The sequence below is a fragment of the Pongo pygmaeus genome, chromosome 4, assembly GCF_028885625.2.
Source record: "Pongo pygmaeus isolate AG05252 chromosome 4, NHGRI_mPonPyg2-v2.0_pri, whole genome shotgun sequence".
Classification (NCBI taxonomy): Eukaryota; Metazoa; Chordata; class Mammalia; order Primates; family Hominidae; genus Pongo; species Pongo pygmaeus.
In genome coordinates, this window is record NC_072377.2 from 153,243,619 (window position 1) to 153,263,718 (window position 20,100).

General features: G+C 39.0%; 1 protein-coding gene across 1 annotated transcript in view; it reads right to left on the minus strand.

The window, feature by feature from the left end:
• Positions 1-2,196: 2,196 nt before the first annotated feature.
• The window catches only part of HTR4 (5-hydroxytryptamine receptor 4), a 152,956-nt gene continuing 135,052 nt past the window's right edge, over positions 2,197-20,100 (minus strand). Inside the window, exons 6-7 of the mRNA XM_054488416.1 lie at positions 3,402-3,521; positions 2,197-2,459 (exon numbers count right to left, since the gene is read on the minus strand). Of these exons, the coding sequence (XP_054344391.1) occupies positions 2,369-2,459; positions 3,402-3,521 (211 nt within the window). The 3' untranslated portion in view covers positions 2,197-2,368. The remainder of the gene's footprint in view (positions 2,460-3,401; positions 3,522-20,100) is intronic.

A 20,100-nucleotide genomic window follows, 5' to 3' on the forward strand; every position in this document is an offset into this window, starting at 1 on the left:
CAGGCACATCCACAGTAATCCAAAACGCCCAAAGTAATGATAAATATGTGGAATGGCATTTTATGATTTACAGAATGTTTTCACAAAAAAATTATCTTATTTATCTCCACAACAACTTTGTGAAGTAGGCAAGAGAGATTCTCTCTGAGGTCTGAGACATTCAGGAATTAGTTCAATTTGCTTAATAAGTCAGCAATGGACCCAGTGCACCCGCTGCCTCTGTGCTGTACTCTTCCCACCAATGTGCTCATGCAGGCAGTGGGTGGGTGTGTGGGCAGCCACAGAAGATTGGTTGGGTCTCATCATCAGGTCCAGAGCCATGGGGCCCAGAAGCTGGCTGCTCCCTTCTTCATATTAGAAAAGCACCTCAAAATGGTGCTTGCCTCCTAATGGTGGTTGCTGAGCCTAGTGATGGCAGGGGAACAATGACTTGAAAAATCAAAGGGGGTTGGTCCAGCCACAGAGTCAGGGTGCAAGTTAGAACTTAAATAAACTTTCTTCATATATGACAAGAATGGTTCCCTGGTTCAATCTGCTTCATTGATCAGGGAGAATCCCAGTTTACACAAAGAGCATTTCAGCATGGAGAGATATTTCTCATGAATTCTGAATAGCATTTCTCTTTCAGAGGCTATTTCCCTTCCCTAAAACATGACTTTCTCCCCAACAGAATTAAGTCTTCATAGGACAGAGAGGCTTTTTTTTTTCTTTCTTTTTCTTTTTGGCATTTGGATGGTTTGGTCAATCTTCTCTTCCTTATTCCAAAGTTTCTTCCTGTCGGTTTCAGTTCCAGAATTAAAGTAAACAACTATGGAAACAATAACTGACACTTCATAAGCAATAAGAAAAAAAGAGAGTATGATAAATAATCCTGAGATGCTATTAAACCACAGCCAAGATCAAAGTCGGAATCTCACATGGCTCTGGGTTTGGCATTTACCTTCCTGGGACTTCTGCTATGGGGCATTCGCAAGAGCCACTGACTCAGCTTTGAATAAAAGACATCCAGATTAATCTGAAGGACAAAGCTGGAAAGGTCAGGGGTCTAAAAGGCCCAAATGAGGAGGGTCGTTTCTTTGAAACAAAGCCAAAAGGCAGGCAGGCCATGGCTTCTCGAGGTAGCAGACGGCTATAGCAGCATACTGTTGTCTTAGAAACAGAAAGAAAACTTAAAGATCCTCTAGTCCAAGCTTGAGTGCACAGATGTGGAAAGTGGGGTCCAGAGATGAAAGAACACTATTCAAGATCTCACAGCTTGTTTGCAGCACAGCCAGGGCGGCAACTTGGGTCCTCTGGCTTCAAGTACAGCATTGCCTCCGCATCCCCAGTACTGTTGGATCCTGCCCTCCTGCACCTTGGGGGAGCTGCAGGGGAAAATGAGTTTACCCAGTGTGAACTTCAACAGTTCTCTCCTTTGGGAGCAACAAAGCCAGATTGAAGGGTTTCAAAATGATATCACAAGTTCATGGGAAATATCCTGAAGCCTAATAAACACCTACGATGTTGCTAGCCCTGCCCAAGGCTCTTTAGAAGACGTCCTGTTCTAGCCCAGCAGGAGAGCGAGCATCTCAGGGCAGACACGACAGCAGCCAGGACACCAGGAGGAAGCTATCTGTCTTCAGCTTCCCTCCAGAGTTGCTGTGGAGACCATTTTCCTCTGACAGATCTCTGACCCTGTGTCTTCCATGGAAAATAAGTGGAGCATGTCCTGAGGAGGAGGACAGACATTGGACATAAGGAAGACCAAGTGGACAACTGGGACTGACAAGGGGGCTGGCCAAGAGGATGCACGTTTGGACCCAGACACAGGGAGAAAAGTGTGTTAGCGTCTGGCACAGAACAGGGTGAAGAAGAGGCAGGGGATAGCTTGAACATGGCTGTGACGGACGTGACCAAGCAAGTAAGCAAGACAGGAGCGACGCCTCTGGCTAAGACAGGAACAGAGAGGGAGTATTTTGTTGATATCTGGGAGCTCACACAGCAAAGAAGGCGTATTTGGAGACATCAGTGACCGAGATAGGACGCAGCAAGCTATCATGCTTAGAACGTTGAGTGAGACAGATCAGACACAGTGAGTGACAGGAACATGTCAGAGACACCAGAGACCACGCAGCAAGAGCAGAGAATCTGGGAAGAGGGAGTGTTGGGAAATAAAAAGTGAACAAGGAGGCCATTATGTCCCCTGACTCCCTCCAGCGCCACCTGCTGGAATCTCAGAGGAAAAGCCCAGCGAGCACCGGGTTCCTGCACCGGCGGACGGAAGGCCTCAGGTGAAGAGAATACCGGGTACAGTCGCACACAAGCAGCAGCTTAGGACCTGGCTCTCTTTCGGAGGCATGGCTGTCTTCTGGGTCATTGTCCCAGGGGCCTAAGTGTCACTGGGCTGAGCAGCCACCAAAGGAGAAGTTGCTGGCGGGTGACACTGACTCTCCCACTGGCCACCACACTCCACTGCATCCCTAGAGAGAGGAGAAGATTACAGAACCTCAGAATTGGAATGGATGTTGCAGATCATCTCCTGAAAGAGCCCACCTGCATGGCAGGAACACTCTGTGCCATGCAGATGAGTAGCTATTTAGCTTCTACTTAGGAATTTCCATTGACAGGCCAGTCCATATTAATTTTGGGCAACAATAGCTATTAGAAATAGCCCATAAATGTTCAGCCAAAATCGGTGTCCATATGGCTTCTACCTGATGGACCTATTACGCCTATCAGGCCCCCTCAACATTGTGCCCTCTATCGATTATATCCTCCAAGTTTTCTCTACTCCAGGCTACACATTCCGATTTTCTTTAATAGTTCATTATATATTATGCTTTCCAGATTATTCCCCATAATGGGCACTGTCCTTTGAACACCTCTCTTGAATTATGGTACTAGGAAAGTGCACAAATTTTCGCAGTGAGCCTGACTTACATCATGTGCTTTTCATCATCAATTGAGTTTATTCTATGAATGTAGTCAAATTCAGTTCATTTCTAACAATGGTAATAAGTTATTGGCGTATATTGAGCTTGCTACCAACTTCGATTGTTTTTGATACAACAGCTGTCATTTCCTGAGGTTCTTTATGACCTTGCTTCATAGTTGATTTTATTTATTTATTTATTTATTTATTTGAGCCAAAATATAAAGCATCACATTTTACTCAGTTAAACTTTGTTATATTGGTTTGGTATCACTTTAGTCAGCTGAGATCGTTCTAAATCATAGCAATTTTAACATTCAAGATATGATTATTTAGCACCCACTCAAACTAGACCTTAAGTTTTTTGCAAGCACATAGTAAGATCAAATAATCTACAATGGTAGATATTTCAGTTTAATGTCATCTGCCTTTTAGTTTTTCAGGCAAGGTAAAAAATGTTGAGCAAGATAAAACAGAGAATCATAGTTACCCCAAGACAGGCTTCCTTGCAGTCAAACATCTAATGCTCAATGTGCCTGAGAATGGACCCACTCTGACAGGCTTTGTCCAATGCCGTGCTAAAATGTCTCTGCCAAACAGAAAATCTGTCCTAGCAGATAAAGAAATTATTTGGCATGATTTATTATACAACAGTGAATCTTACTTACACAAGCTATGAGTCTATGGTTTCTGGAGTTTAGCTTTAGTGTTTCTTGAAAAATTGGGGCAATGTTTACTATCTCCAGGCTTCCACCTATTCCCCAGTCCTAGACGAAGATCATTCAGACTTGTTGGCAAGTTTTTTTAAGCCCCTGAGATATGACACATCTTGGCTCAGAGAGAGTTAAATGCTTTCCATCAATCCTGGACAGCAACTTTCTCCCTAAAATGTTCTCTTCTTTCCAGTTGGAAGTCTATTCTTATTACAGCAGAATATGCAAGATTTCTTCCCTAAATAATGAAATATAACTATTTCTGGGTTAGATCTGAACATAGCTCTGAACATAGCTTTTGTTCATCCTTGATTCATCCTTGGTTACATGTTCCTTCCTCCAGATTTTCCACATGCCATTTTAAAGTGTAAACTTTCTAGATAACTCAAGATGTGCCCTCAGGCCTTTACATGCTCCCTTACATTTTTATCTGTCTTATTCATTGAATGTATCTATTGAGAGAAAAAAGAATGAATGAAAAAGAAGGAATGAAGGTTGAAAAGGAAGGGAGGAGAAAAGGAAGAAAGGGAAGGAGGAAGGAAGGAAGAAGGAAAGGAAGGAAAGAAGGAAGGGAAGGAGGGAGAGAGGGAAGAAAGAAAATAAGAATTTCTTATCTCTCATTGGCCAAATCCTCTTTGTATCATATTTGTTATTATTGTCATTATTAGCAATGATAAAAACAACCACCCATTAGTGCAACACTGGTGTGCCAGGCATTGGGCTGAATGCAGTATGTGCCTTAATTCATGTATGACACCCATTTAACAGGCAAGGAAACTGAGCTTCAGGGAGCATGAGTAATTTACCCAAGTATACACAGTTAATAAATGACAGAGTCAGACCTTACATTTAAGTCATTTTTGACACCAGCATCTGTGCTAGTAATTGTTCTACTGTATTGTCATTAATCATTTTGACAACTACCACTATGGATACAGTATTTAGGTCTTGCTGTCTCTAGCATTTCTTTGTCCCACTATGGCAGACTCCTGGGTGAAATGAATATGTACAAGGGTGCATGTTATAAATGTTCCACCTGTGAGAAACCTGCAGTGTGATGTGGCCTCTCCATTTATTGCAACACAATATGACTGTGACACTAACATGAGACTCTTTCCTGCTAACTCCATCTGACCATTAAGGAAGAGTCATTGCCAAGTGGAACCCAATGTTTTCTGTGACATAGAACTAGGGAGACTAGGTGTAAAGGGGGAAAAAATTCCTGCGAAGGTAGGAGGAAAGTCCAGAAGACAAAGAGAGGGGCTACATGAATAAACATAATAAAGAATGAGGGCTGAGGATAAAAGACAAGACGAAAAGATCAGAGCTAAAGAAAGCCATGTGGTTGGGCATGTGGAAGGCTCCAGAGCAATTGGAAAGAGGAAGAGGTTCTTTGAGAAATGTTTCTGAAGGGCTGCATTGACTCTCTCTTTCTCTCCCTCTCTATCTATCTTTGACACTGGCAAACTCAGCTTCAATATATTGGCTCTCTTGTACGATTCTTTCAGAGATTTAAATAAAGATTGAAAATACTCCAGTATTGCTATTTGATGCCTAATGCCAGGTTACATCAATATAGCTTTGGCCATGGAGAAAGGACAATGGCCCAGCATCTAACTCCATGAAGGACTCACAACCTTCTCTCTCTCAGCAGGACGAATGGGAACTTGAGAATAATGACAGAGTGATCTTATGGACAGTTGGCTCATAGCTGCAGTTCCCATTGTTGTATTTACATAATTGTTCACAGTTAGCAGTTTAGTGTCATCTGCCTTTTAGGCCTTCATGCATGACAAAAAAAAAATGTGGTACATTATGCTGCACCACAAGAGACCTCCTTCCTGTGCAGTAAGATCATCCTCAGTGCACATGGCTTTAACACTCAGGAAGCCCCTTTCACTCCCAGCTACAAGGTCACCCTACTAATTCAGAGAAGAAAGCAGCAGAGTGTAGCAACCAGAAGACAGGCACCTGGGTTCTAATGCCTTTGGAGCCTCCAGTTGAGTGACTCTAGATGACTTTGTCCCTTTCCTGTGCCTCACTTTTCCCATTTGTTAAATGAAGGGGAGGATAATCTGTAAGATCCTTTGCAGCTCTGACATTCTGATTCTATGAGTAGCAGGGATGGTGGGTGACAGAGACAGGCCTTCTGATTGGGCACCAGCTGTGTGTGGGACTGTTCTCCAAAGCTGTGGGTAATTGCTTCAAATTTGGCTTTTAATATTCTATTGTTAGTATCTGATACTTTATATTCCATGTGGAGGGAAGAGGTTTCACTGGAAACACAGGGAGGGTAATTTTGGATTTGTATTAAAGAATCTGAAAGACCTCAATTTCGGAATCTGTGAAATTACATTGCAAAGCTGTTAAACGTATTTGGGTAGGATAGGATAGGGTGGGGCTGAGATGCCACAACTTAAAATGCAGCGAGATCACAACTGTCTCTCCTCAAACATATGTTTGATCAAAAACATTGGCAGAGCCACTCAAAATCCCTGATGCAAAACATCATTTAAAAAGAATCTTTCTCCAATATTTTAACGGATGAGTTTTTAAAATGCAGTTTCTTGTTGTAATCATTTTGGTAAAATCCCTGACAATTTACAAAGCATTGTCATATCTTTTTTCACATTTAATCTTCAATGCAAATCTGTAAGGCAAGAAGGTACAGAGTCTTGTTTCCATGTTAGAGGAAGAGGAAAGTGTAATGTAGGGGCATGGATTGATAGATGGGTAATGGTGGAACTAGTGCTATAACTTAGGTATTCTGCCCTCCAAATCAAGAATTCTGCTCATTTGGAAATATGGAAATCATTTATGTGGTGGGAAGTTTTGTAACGAAGTTATTAGCAGTTAATGAAACAGACTTACAATTACTTGTTCTCTGGAAGAAAGAATAGGAGGAGGAAGAAGGAGAAGAGGAGGAAGAAGAAAAGGAGGAGGAGAAGGAGAATCACTTGCTAAGTCATCTTTCTCAAAGGTCCAGAGGCTATGTGCATGAGAACTATATTGGGTACTTGTATAAAATACAGATTCCCAGAATCCAGACCAGACCTTTGACAGTGAGGGTAGGAGGGCAGGAGTGAGGCAGAGAGAGCGGCAATCTGCATTTTAAAAAACTGCTCTCAGCTGATCCTTACGCACACAGGTGTATGAGATTTCCCTCCAGCCATTCTACTCATACCAGAGAGCGAGCTTAGAGATAGAGACAGTAGAGAGAGCGAGCTTAGAGATAGGCAGTAGAGAGAAATCACAGGCAGGTCAGAGGGGCCAGAGTTAGAAGTCCCTGCTCCCAAAGGGAAAGGAATGGAAACAATAAAATAAAACATGCATTTCAGCAAAGTGGACAAGGAAGTATTTATTGGTTTTCATCACATTGAAGATAAACAGATGAGAAGAGACTTGGTGATTATGAAATGAGAAAGCAAAAAATGTAAAGAGATGCACAGAGCAATGTTTTTTTAGGTGCTTTTCATGTGATGAGAAATAGAATTCTTGGGTATTGTTAGCTGATAAAAACTGAGTTGTCTATAAACCGTGAGGCACATAGATTTGTAATAAGTTATCAGCAAGTTCGCTTATTAAAAGTCCATTTCTTAAATTGTCTTTAGATACACTGTCAACCAGAATTCTACTAAGGCTAGAAGATCAAGTGTTTCCCAAACATAGGATGTGTTCTGTGAGTGACATCTCAGACAATGGGCACAGCATTAAATAATCTGAATGACAGCAAGGGGATTCAAATTATTCATTCAGTCATTCTGACTCAGTGTGGTCCTGCTCTGGTTTAACAAGTCTCTAATACCTAACAAACACAGTGCAGGTGTCAGGCTCAAAGCCTTTGACAAAAAAACAAGATAAAGTTAAATTTTAATAACTTTGTTTTACTTTCATTGCATTTGTATTAAAAATAATCTTCTCTATATAGTTTTGCATTTAAGGTCATGATACAGCGTTTCCTTTACAAATATGTTTATTTAGATTTAAAACATATTTAAAGAAAAATAGTAAATAAATAATAGCATGGCATGGGTAGAGCGGTGATATGATTAAAAAAATCATGAAAGTAGCATGCAAGTGACAAAAGCCACTATCAGACAGATGAGAAAACTAAATTGCAGAAAGCATAGTGTCTTGGCAAGGACATAAAGCAATGCATCTGCAGGGCATGAGCTCTAGGATCTTTCTACTGTGTTTTGAAGCTTGCAGAAAGCTGAGCTTTCATAGTTTGGGATGTTAACATTGTGGCCTCTGGATAAAATGTATTCCCAAGGGCCCTTTAATCCCATCACCAGCCTCAGATATGTCTGTGTTTCAATACACCAAAGTGCGAGATCAAATCAGGTGTGGCTGATTCTAATCGCAATGTACTTATTTCTCTATTTCTCAATATGCGCATGGAACTAAGAGGTCAAATCAATATCCTTTCATGACTTTTTTCCATTGTTTACCACAGTTCCTAAATGGCAAAAAAAAGGATTGAAACTCCGAATCTTTGGGAGTCAGACTATCTACCTGCTTTTTCTATAGTATTCCAATATAAAAGAACCTAAAATATCTAGGAGAAAATACCTTAAAAGTACGTTTTAAACACAGCCAATATTTACTGAATGTTTATTATGTGTCAACTACTGTGCTAAGAAATTCACGGATTATTTCATATAAACTTTACAATAATCCTATCACATGGGTTTTATTATTTGCAGGCTCTGGCTGAGTGGAACGAATCCTAGTAACTTTCCCCAGGTAGAGTATCTAGAGAGTGGTGGGGTCAGGATCTGAACTCAGAGCCTGATTGAAACAACTTCACTAAATTTGCACCTTCATGGAACAGGCATTCTCAACCCCTAAACAGTGCTCTTGAGAAGCTGCCCGTATGAGTGACAGTGAGTCAGGTACATAAAGAATACTTAAGATACTGAGGGATAAGCTGAGCTTCCAAGAGAAGGGCAAGCAGGTGGTAAGAGAGCCCAGAGACTGAGGGGAAAGTGGGGCACGAAAGTTTAGAGAACTTCTATTGGAACTGTGCCTAGAAGAATGAGTAGTCTTGTGCCAGGCTGGAAAGTGAGACAGCATTCAAGGCAGCAGAGATGATCCAGAGACAAGATAATTCACTATTTGTTTGGGAAAAGCTGACCTATCTTGTATGTTTATTGCACAAAGAGTTGGGTCAGGGGAGTTGGGCTGCAGCGGGGAGAGTTGAGGGAAATGAGCTGGAAAACCAGATTGGATCAGGCCAAGAAGGGCTTCATATGCCCTTCCCTCTCTGCCCACTGCAAGTCCCACTGTACTGCTCAAGGTTATCCTGTTACAACCCAATCCAGCTGGCATTTGCAGTTTAAAATCCCACATGTCTGAATGGCCTTTCCATCTTCCTGAGTGATAAACATGAAGCAGCTTCTCCCTTTATGGCTATATTATATACATATTCCCAAAAGAAAACCAGAGGCAGAGAAAATAATTTATAATTTGCAACTCTGTCAAGGAAAGAGCATCCTAAAATCACCAAAATGTGTGAATAGCCTTTCAGTTCAATTCTAGAACTCACCCTTTTAGAAAGTCATTCAAAAAATGGACTGAATGTAGAAGTCTTCCAGGATGGTCTGGTTAACTTTTGAATGTATGTGTCTGTGTGTGCATTCCAAGGGCAGGAATTAGACCATCAGGAAAAAGTGAGAAGATAAAAGCTCAACTGTGAGCTCCTTAGTGGCAGGAATCTTGCCTGTCTAGGTCTTTGCTGGAGCCCCTCTGCCTAGTACAGTGTCTGTACCCTATTAGGCATGTAATAAAAAGATAATAAATGAGTGGAAGAATTAATGAGTAAGTGAGAAATTGATGTAGGAGTTCTGAGACCTGGGTTCTGATCTTTGTTCCTCTGATGATGTGGCTGCATTAGCTTAGCGAACTTCTTAAGTTCTCTGAGCCTCTATTTTCTCGTCTGTAATAGATTGAGGTCAGCAATCTACTTCAGGTTATTTTTAACAAAACTTCAACCAATAACCTCATCGAGTGGTCATAGGAGTGATGGGGCAATGGTCATGATGCTGTGTACACATGTCTCCACACCAACACCTGTTTTGTTCAAAGCAATTCTATTTTTGTTGTTTGCACTTCCAAGTGAGATACCGTTTGAAGAAAAGATAGCTACATCCTCCAAAAGTGTTTGATAACCACTGGACTGTTTGAGCTCTCATATCACTTCCAGCTAGAAGATTATAAGCTTTTATGATGAAGATACAGAGAAGTAAAATTTGACCAAACTTTGCAACAACTAGGACTGTCAAACAATATAATGCCTTACCTTGGATAATAATGAGCTATCCTTCATTAGGAGAATTGATAGAAAGCTGCTTACAGGCAAGTGAGAGAAAATATCACCGCATTGGGTGGGACATTTGACCAGATCACTTCTGAAGCCCTCTCCATGTCTAAGAATCAACAATTCTGAAATTTTATAGGCGTTTTGAGTTAACTATCAAGGAGTACGGTTTAGTGGTTAACAACAAAGGGATGTGGAAATTATTAGAATCCTGGCCCTAACATCACCAGTTGAGGGACCTTAGCCAAGTTATTTAATCTCTCTGAGTTACAGTTTTCCCATGAGTAAAATGAAGACAATAATACGTGCTCCATAGAGTAAATGAGATGACTCAATGAGATGTCATATACAACGCACTTAGCTCAATGCCTGCATATAAATGGTGCTCAATAAATGACAGCTCCTAAGATAAGATGATGATGATTATAAAGATGGTGAAGTGTGAACCAAAAAGCCAAAGTATTCCTAAAGCAACTAGTTATTATATATGACAATCATTCATATCTATATATGTGTATGTGTATATATTCATACATACATGTGTGTACATGTGTGTACACATATACAGACACTCCTTTCCTTAAAGTCAGAAACTCAAAGCAGGCAATCCCAATTTACACATGGAGGAAGCAATTAAATTTTACCAGCCAGCAAAGAAAACTAAAGTCAGAAAAGGGGGAAAAAAACTTGAGCAGACGCCAAATGTATTTGTTTGTCAGGTTTATCAAAATACGAATTTCTCATTTCTTTGAGAATAAAAAACTCTCCAAAAGCAATTCTAACTGTGAAATGTTTCTAAGAATCTTGTTAAAAATAACCTGAAACAGGCGTGGAAATAAGAAAAGACAATTCAGAAACCATTTTTTGAAAAGTAGATTCTTGGTTCTTTGGTTGAATATAAGCAGAACGTACTCAGCTGTTTGTTTATATAACCAGAGATATTCAGTGGGTCTCCTTGCTCAGGGCTTGTAGATGACCTCACAGCATTTCTAGCAGGACAGCAGCTAGAACTCTGCATCATTCCTTTTCTCACAGCTCACCTATCCTTGCAGTTGAAGTGCTTTTCCTCCTCCTCCTGAATCTACTGCTCAGGAACAATCCTGTTTCTTATCAGAGGGCTTTATGGTGATTTTGACACCACACCATTTCCCTTCAAACCCTGTTCCCATAATGAACCAGAGTTCCAAAAATAAGAATCTTGTCCTAACAACCACTCTTCCTGCCCTTTTGCCTAATAAGATGGTGGTGATTATAACAAGAATGTCATTTATCAATAACTTACTGTGTTCCAGGTATAGGTACAGTATCTATCTCACACAAGTCTTGCAACAGTCTGATCAGGCAAGAACCACTTGTGCTCCCATTTTGCACAGGAAGAAACCAAGGCACCAAGAGGTTAAGTAACTAATGCAAGATCACACAGCTTCAAAGCGGCAGGACCAAAAATCAAACTGTGGCCCATCAAATACCAATTCCTATACTTTTAACTGTAACACTAAACCACTGCATCAGAAACCTGGTTCCTCCTACATTGGGATTCTGTCTTTTTCTTTCCAGAGCCTGAAGTCCTGATCCTAATTGTCTCTGTATGAAAAAGGAAGTATCATAAAAACTGAATGAGAAGATGTATCCTTCATTCCAGCCCAGAGCCCCTTCTTGGAAATCTTTAAACAGCAATTTGTTTCATATTAAAGCTTCAAAGAATATATATATACACATATGCATATATATACACATATATACATATATATACATATACATATATATACTATATATACATATATACTATATATACATATAAAAAAAATATGCATATACATATATATACAAAGAATATATACATACATATACATATATAATATACATATATGTATATATCATATATAATATACATATATGTATATATAATATATAATATACATATACCTATATATAATATATAATATACATATACCTATATATCATATATAATATACATATACCTATATATAATATACATATACCTATATATAATATATAATATACATATACCTATATATCATATATAACATACATATACCTATATATCATATATAACATACATATACCTATATATCATATATAACATACATATACCTATATATCATATATAACATACATATACCTATATATCATATATAACATACATATACCTATATATCATATATAACATACATATACCTATATATCATATATAACATACATATACCTATATATCATATATAACATACATATACCTATATATCATATATAACATACATATACCTATATATCATATATAACATACATATACCTATATATCATATATAACATACATATACCTATATATCATATATAACATACATATACCTATATATCATATATAACATACATATACCTATATATCATATATAACATACATATACCTATATATCATATATAACATACATATACCTATATATCATATATAACATACATATACCTATATATCATATATAACATACATATACCTATATATCATATATAACATACATATACCTATATATCATATACATATATGTATGTGTGTGTGTGTGTGTGTGTGTGTGTGTATATATATATCCTGATCAGTAAATATATCCAATATTTTTTCCAAATGCAATCTCAGGCATCAAATTAGTTGTTTACCACTAATCATCTATGGAGATATTTCTCCTTTGGAAATGTCTACATTTTCTACCAACCCCAGATTGCCAAAGATTCAGTAAAGGAAAGCAGAATGGCCCCCTAAAATTGACAGTATCATCTCTGACATATCTCTTCTCACTAGTAATATTTCCAGAAATTCTCCAGCTTCAAACAAACAAAATGTTACACTGGCTGAAGTAGAGTTTGCTCTCCCCTACACTTAACTGCACTGTGGGATGATGCTTATGATTTTGTAACTCACAGAATCACAAAAAAGGGGCTGAGAACATGTTATTCAATCTACTCACCTCTTCCCCAGAAATGTTGACTAATGAACATTCAGTTCTTCCAGTTACTGATATTCAGTCAATCAACACTTTTAATTGACTGATGGTCATCCAATTTTCTCCTTCAACTTTACTAGGAACCCCCTAGTAAGGCAATCCGTTCCATTTTGTGCTGAAATACATGTTCTTATAACCTCAATTCTTTGTTTCTTACCTCTCTCCCTCACATTATGCAGAAGAAGTCGAATTCCTGTTTCCTCTAACAGCCCTTTAAATATATAAAAACAATAATTATGACCTAAAACCTCTTTGCTCTAAGCTCAGCATCCCCAGTTCCTTCTACTGTTATTTATATGTTGTAAATTCTGTAGAGAAAATCATGGCATTTACCCTCTTCTGAACATACTCCAGCTTGTCAATTCCCAGTATAAGATGAAGCTTTTATCATTTCCATGGACCAGGTACCTGCACCATTGCACCATGGACTAAACACACATTTACATGGGAATATGGTTTTCCAGTGGGTATCTCAGTGTGCTTTGGAGGAGATTTCTTCCTGAACAGCTGCTCTGACTAAATTGGGAGGTCTGTGTCCTCGCCAAGTACATGCTGTAAGAGAACAAGCTCCTAGAGCCTGCCTGGTGGAAAGGGCTTATCTGCAAGGTTACTGCCGGCACTCTAACCACAGAAGTTCAGGACCCTTCCTCCTAGAAACCATATCAGTCACCTTCTACAGGGCTGATTTTTTTTTTTTTTTTTTTTTTGGTCTTGCCTTAAGAATATATGAGGATTAAAAAGAGCCAAATGGTGCAGGGGCTGAACCTCCTGGCACTGTTGAAAGACCTCTCCTGCTGTCCTTGGCAGTGGCAAGGAGGTTCTCTGTTGTAAAGCTCAGAGGACTGGTTTAAAGCAGGGTTTCTTAACCTCGGCACTATCTGGAGATCTGGAGCCAGGAAATTCTTTGCTCTGGGGTGTTCCATGCATTGTCGGGTGATTAGCAGCATACCTGGCCTCCACCCACTATATACCAATAGCATTCCCATGTTGTGACAACCAAAAATGCCTCCAGATATTGCCAAATGTTCTCTGGTAAACAAGATCATTCCTGATAAAGAACTACTGGTTTAAACCCACACAATCTCAGTGATCTAAGACATGCAGCTAGATCTAAACTTAAAGGATTATGTAATTCAACTTCCTCATTTTATTGGTGTTGGGAGAGGTAATGACTTCCTGATGATCACTAAGGAATTAGAAGACAGGCCTCCTGCTCTTTCCAGGACACCAGCGGTTGTTAACCCTGCTGCGCACTCAAGCTCCTAAAATAAATGGATTTCTGGTTCCCAACCAGATCCAATTAAAATGGAATCTCTACAAACAGAGCTCAGGCTCAGGTATTGCTTAAGAGGCCCCAGGTGGCTGTAATGTGCAGCAAGGGTTGAGGGCCAGGGCACCACATCACACTGCCTCTATCTTTGACCTCAAATAAACCACGTTGGGCATTTCTGGAGCTGAGTGTTGTTTGGGGGCTTGCCCTGCAGGGTGGCATGCATAATTCCTTTTTACTGTGAGCGCTGATCTCTGAGGGCTGGTACACAGAACCTCAACACCCTGACAGTGGGTGCACCTACGGAGCAAAAGGGGGAAAACAAACACACACAGAATGTGCTCAACTTGTTTGACATGGCTAGTATATTTTATGTTGGGTCAAAGAAATGCCTACAGGTAATTTAAAATCCAGAAGGCATATTCAAAATAACAGCCCTAACTGTTCAGCACAGGGCATGATGTACCCAGGAAACAAGTCTTGTCTCATGTTGCTTAAACAATTATTTATAAACAGTGTGATTGATTTATTTCTGGCTTTTCTTCTAGTAGAGGAGCCCTGCATCCCTTGTTTCAGGAGAAGTGTTTAGAACATGGAGATTTCTGTTGACTCATTTCTTAAGAAATTCTTATCAGGAAGCTGAGAAAATAACTGGAGACCTGGAGGAAGATGTTTTACCAGGATATGAATGATGCTATGCAAATACTTATGATAACAATGTAGCAGTTTCCATTCATTGAGTGCTTTCTGTGTAACAGGAACTGGCATATCCCTGAACGGATGTAATCAATTTAACCTTAACAAAAGCTCCATGAAATGGGTTCTAATATTATGTCCATTTTACAGATGAAGAAAAAAACTTGGAGATGTTTGGTCAAACACTTAAGGTCATATTGACACTAAATGGTAGATCTCAGACAGGACTGAAACCCAGGTGGGCCAGATTCCAGCACCTGCAGCCATGGCACTGTGCTGGGTGGGATGGCCCTTTGATTACATACCAATGGTCACCTTCCACTAAGCCAGAAGCTGGAACTTTTCCTGAATAGTAAATCTCAATGGAGGGGATAATGTTTCAGCCTCAACACATTAGCCTAGAAGTGGGCATCCTGGAGAGAAGCTTAGGCCACCCGATTAACATATTTCTGAGAAGCAGGTACATTTTGCAAACAGCACTAACTTTTCTAATCCTGGGTATTTGATGAGACCATTGGTGTTCTTTTGAAGTTTTTATTTTGCTATTTTCCTGGTGTGATCTCAACAAGAACAGTGTTTTCTGAAAGATTACTTCATGTTGTGATGGGGACCAAGGCCGGCTTTATGGGTATGTGACCAATGCATATACAGGAATCCAGACCTAGGTTTAATGCTCTGCTGTTGCCATCTTGAAATTCTTAATAACTTTATTCTTGAATTTGTGAATATTAGTAGAATGTGTATGTATCAAAAAGTGAAATAAAAGCAGTTGAGTTAGTTTTCTGCACTACTCTGGTAAAAACAAAATACTTAAGTGTGTATGAACTACCTACCATGATTTGTATAATTTTGATAATTCCACATACAAGTTAAATGCTCTTTTATTTCCATTCGAAATTGGCATTGCACAATGTAAAAGTGAATGATAAATTGATTCATGTATCAATGATAAATGAATGATAAATTGATTTATGTATCAATGATAAATGAATGATAAATTGGTGCTAATAATTTTAAAAATTTCTTAACTAGAACAAAGGTAATTAGCAAGTAAAAAAACACCAAGACAAGTTGGGAGGGAGTGAATTAAAAAAAAAAAGAAAGGCTTTAAATTTTAATACCTTTAAGAACACTTTTTCCTGCCATTTGAACAAGTGGCGTGTATTTTTATTTTGCATTTGGCCAGCAAATTATGTAGTCTGCCCTGGTAGGGGTTAATGGAGACAAAGGAAGGTCATCCTCATCCATCTTTGATATACCCAGATTAAGTCTGTTTTAGCTCAAAACAATGAGGTAAACGTTGAATACAATTGTAACCTCTAAAGTTCAAGGTAAAGGCCATAAGATGGCTTTTAAATGTCAAACAACTTTCCGACATTAGCAGAAACCTCTGAGGATCCAAAGTAAATCAACTCTAAATCATTTCCTCATCCATGGGTAAAAATCTTCCAATTCACAGTGTGAAAACCTTTATTTAAAAGGGGAATTCTGATGTGTTGAAGTCAAAATTTAACAAGTGGTTTTGCAGTGAACAAACAAATATTTCAGTTACGGAATTAACACATATTTTTTAAAGTGGTGGAAACTTATTCTGGCATGCACAGTCCAGATGAACAATGAAGTATAAGAACATCTGTTTATTTAACAAATATATTAATTGAGCAATTTCTGCACCATGGGGAAATTTTAGGGAATAAAAGTGACATGGTACCTGCCCTCATAGATGGCAGTCTGGCTGGAGAGACAGATAATAAACAAGTTAACAACAACAAAAAATATATGGTAAGTTATCATAGTTGTTATTTATAAAGGAAATAACAAGGGGCTGTAACCCAGATTTTTTTTTCTTCTGCTGTGTTTTGGGGGGAAGCTCATTCTCTTTGCCTCTTACTCATTTTCACTTTTTTTCTATGTTTACATTTTCTCCTCTATTGATTTCATATAGAAATCTGAATACACTAATGTCGTACATGGAAATGTTAAAGATTTATATAGCACATCCAATAGAATTGGTTGATTAGTTTTTGAGCATTGGCTGATAACAAGAGTTAGTGAGTCTGAGAGAAAGTTGTATTGCCTCCTTCCAGAGAGAAGGCACATATAGCTCTGGAGATGCTTGGTCAAACAAACTTTTTACAATCATGAGAATTTTCTACATTTATATCTAAGCCAAGAGCCACTCACCACATGTGGCTAATGAACACTTGGAATATAACTAGTGTGACTAAAAAACTGAGTTTTTAGTTGTGTTTCATTTTGGTTAAATTAAAATGTAAATAGTCACGTGTGGCTAGTGGTTACCCTATTGGACAACACAGATCTAGAGATCTCAAGTCAATGGACAGCCTGTTTATCACAGGGATTGACAGTGTTTAACGGAGGATGATAGCCAAGAACCAAGTTAGATAGGCAATAAATTCTTTGGAAAGTGCTTGCAAAAGTTCTCAGACTTCTCAGGAATTGGGTAAGTGTCCTAGGTTTGAGTAAGATCTGAACCTGGAAACTGGGGAAGAATCTAAGCCTGGTGAAAGAGCAGAGAAACCCATCTCCAAAGCTAAACTTTGCATGCAATCTCTGCTGTGTTGCCTAATTTATAAATAGTCTGTTCTTAAAATTATCACTCTCATGTGGACAGAGCTTTGCAGTTAGCAAAGCAAATTCACATCAATTATTTTGTTTTATTTTGACAATGAAGGAGTGAAATAGGATGGGGATTATCTACCAAAGAAGCCCAAACTGGAATCTTTAGCAGATTTTGTACACGGAAATTTTCTGCTCTAAGGTTACAGTCAGCACCACTAGTCCCTTTTCTGCCCTCAGTTATCTGAACTAATAATCATGGAGACAGTTAAACAGAAGAGAGGGTAAGCCAGTAGAGACAGAGCATTTTTTCATCCCCTTGTCAAGTCCTACAATGTTCCAGGCACTTTACTAGGCTCTGAGGATACAACAGGCTGCAAGACTGGCAAGGTCCTTGGTATTTATCCAATGGACAAAGAACCCCATTAGCAAGTCCCCAAAGAACCTCAAATCAAACTAATATGACTTGTTCCTACCACCTGCCACCTTGTTGTGGTCACAAGACTATGTAGTCATACCATGTCTTCCAAGTGGGGAGAGAGGCTTAAAGCATGACTGAACTGAAGCAGGCTTCCAAAAGGAATTTTCTGATAATTATATTTTACCAGTTAAGTTAGATAAAGTTATTATCTTTTAAGAGATTCTGGCCCGGGCGCGGTGGCTCAAGCCTGTAATCCCAGCACTTTGGGAGGCTGAGGAGGGTGAATCACGAGGTCAGGAGTTCGAGACCAGGCTGGCCAACATGGTGAAACCCTGTATCTATTAAAAATACAAAAAATTAGCTAGGTGTGGTGGCCGGCACCTGTAATCCCAGCTACTTCAGAGACTGAGGCAGGAAAATTGCTTGAACTCAGGAGGCGGAGGTTGCAGTAAGCCGAGATCGCGCCACTGCACTCCAGCCTGGGTGACAGTGTGAGACTCTGCCTCAAAAAAAATTTTATAAGAACCTAAGAATTCTAATATGTGTCATAACTTGAAGCCCTGAATCACAATCAATGCTAGCACAACTTGGACCATTTTGATCCACAAAAGTCTAGGACCCCGGCTCTAAACTGTTAATATGCATAACAGTCATATTAGTAAAAATGTCATTTACAAGCCCTGCACTGATTCAATGAGTGGGACCCAGGAATCTGTGTTTTTACTAAGCTACCAGATGATTCTAATGTGAGTGATCCGCTGATCATGTTTTGATGGAAAAACGATCAAGAAAAATAAAAATAAAAGTTGCAAATAAGGGAATATATTTGCACTCCCCAAATTTCCAACAATAATATGTACACAGAGAGCACTAAAAGAAATTGGGATATTTATTAAGAAAAACAAAAGCCTCAGAAACAACCTATGGCCAAATATGCATAAAGTGCTGTCCTAACGTAAGAGATAGAACCTGTTTTTCTCTTTCTCAAGGCAGAATGAGGGTTAGTGAGTAGAAGCCACAGGGCTTCTACTCAATATTAGGAAAACTTTTCAAGCTCTAGAGCTGCCCAACCTTTGAGCAGGCTGCTCAGATGGGAAGCTTCTCTCATTGCAGGAGTTCAAGCAGAGACTGGATGCCCATCACCAGTAATGACAAGGAAACTGTTGATTTGTTAGCAATTCCCTCAGCTCCTGATAAACCTTGTGTACACCTGCAGTGATGTTCACCGTACTGTAATATCTTGCCGGTGTATCCCTTGCTTCAGTGGTTCATGTTTATATCTGCTGCATGCTGCCTTCTGCATTAAATGCTCAATACATAGTTCCTGTGAATCAAACTTCAGAACCTAATAAATTGAGTTCCAGAATCTGCAAACCTGGAGTTCTGATGGGCTTCCTATAACCTCAAAAGCAAAATCTGGGTTTTACAGCCACCTCTTCTACTATCCACAATGAAACTTTAGCAATTTATCTGCTCTTCTTCAGTAAAGTTTTAAAGTTTCCTTCAATAAAGGTCTTATACTTTTTTAAAAAAACATTTTTTTAAGGAACTTTAGTTATTGCTTCTGTGGATGGTAATTTTTTTTTTTTTTTTTTTTGAGACAGGGTCTGGCTCTGTCACCCGAGCTGGAGTGGAGTGCAGTGGCACAGTAGTATTTTGCTTAATTCACATACTAATTGGTTTTTTCTCGTGTGTAGGAAAGTCACTGAGGATTGAGTGTTATCTCATATCGTCCATCCTTATGAAATATCTTATTACTTTTCACAGTTTACAGTGGATTTTCCTGGAAGATGATTATAATAGATCATACAGATGGTTAATCAATAATGGCAGCTTTGCTCTCTTTTTCCAGTTTTTGTATATCATATTTCTTCTTTCTGTTCTTTGGATTTTGTGTGTACAATGTTGACCACAAGAGATGATAAGACATCATTGTCTTATTCCTCACTTTAGTAGGAATGCAGCTAATGTTTTATCATTAAGTTATTTCTTTTCTTCTCTGCCACTATGTTCACTATGGGTTTCCTAGAGTGGGAAAAGTGATTTCTATAAAACTAAGACAGATATTGGTGGGTGGGGAAAACACAGCTGCAGAACAAGATGAAGGATGAGACAAGGACAAAGAGGCTGGCTCCAAATTCACTGAGAATCCGAGTTTGCACACTTGATGAACCTCTTAGAA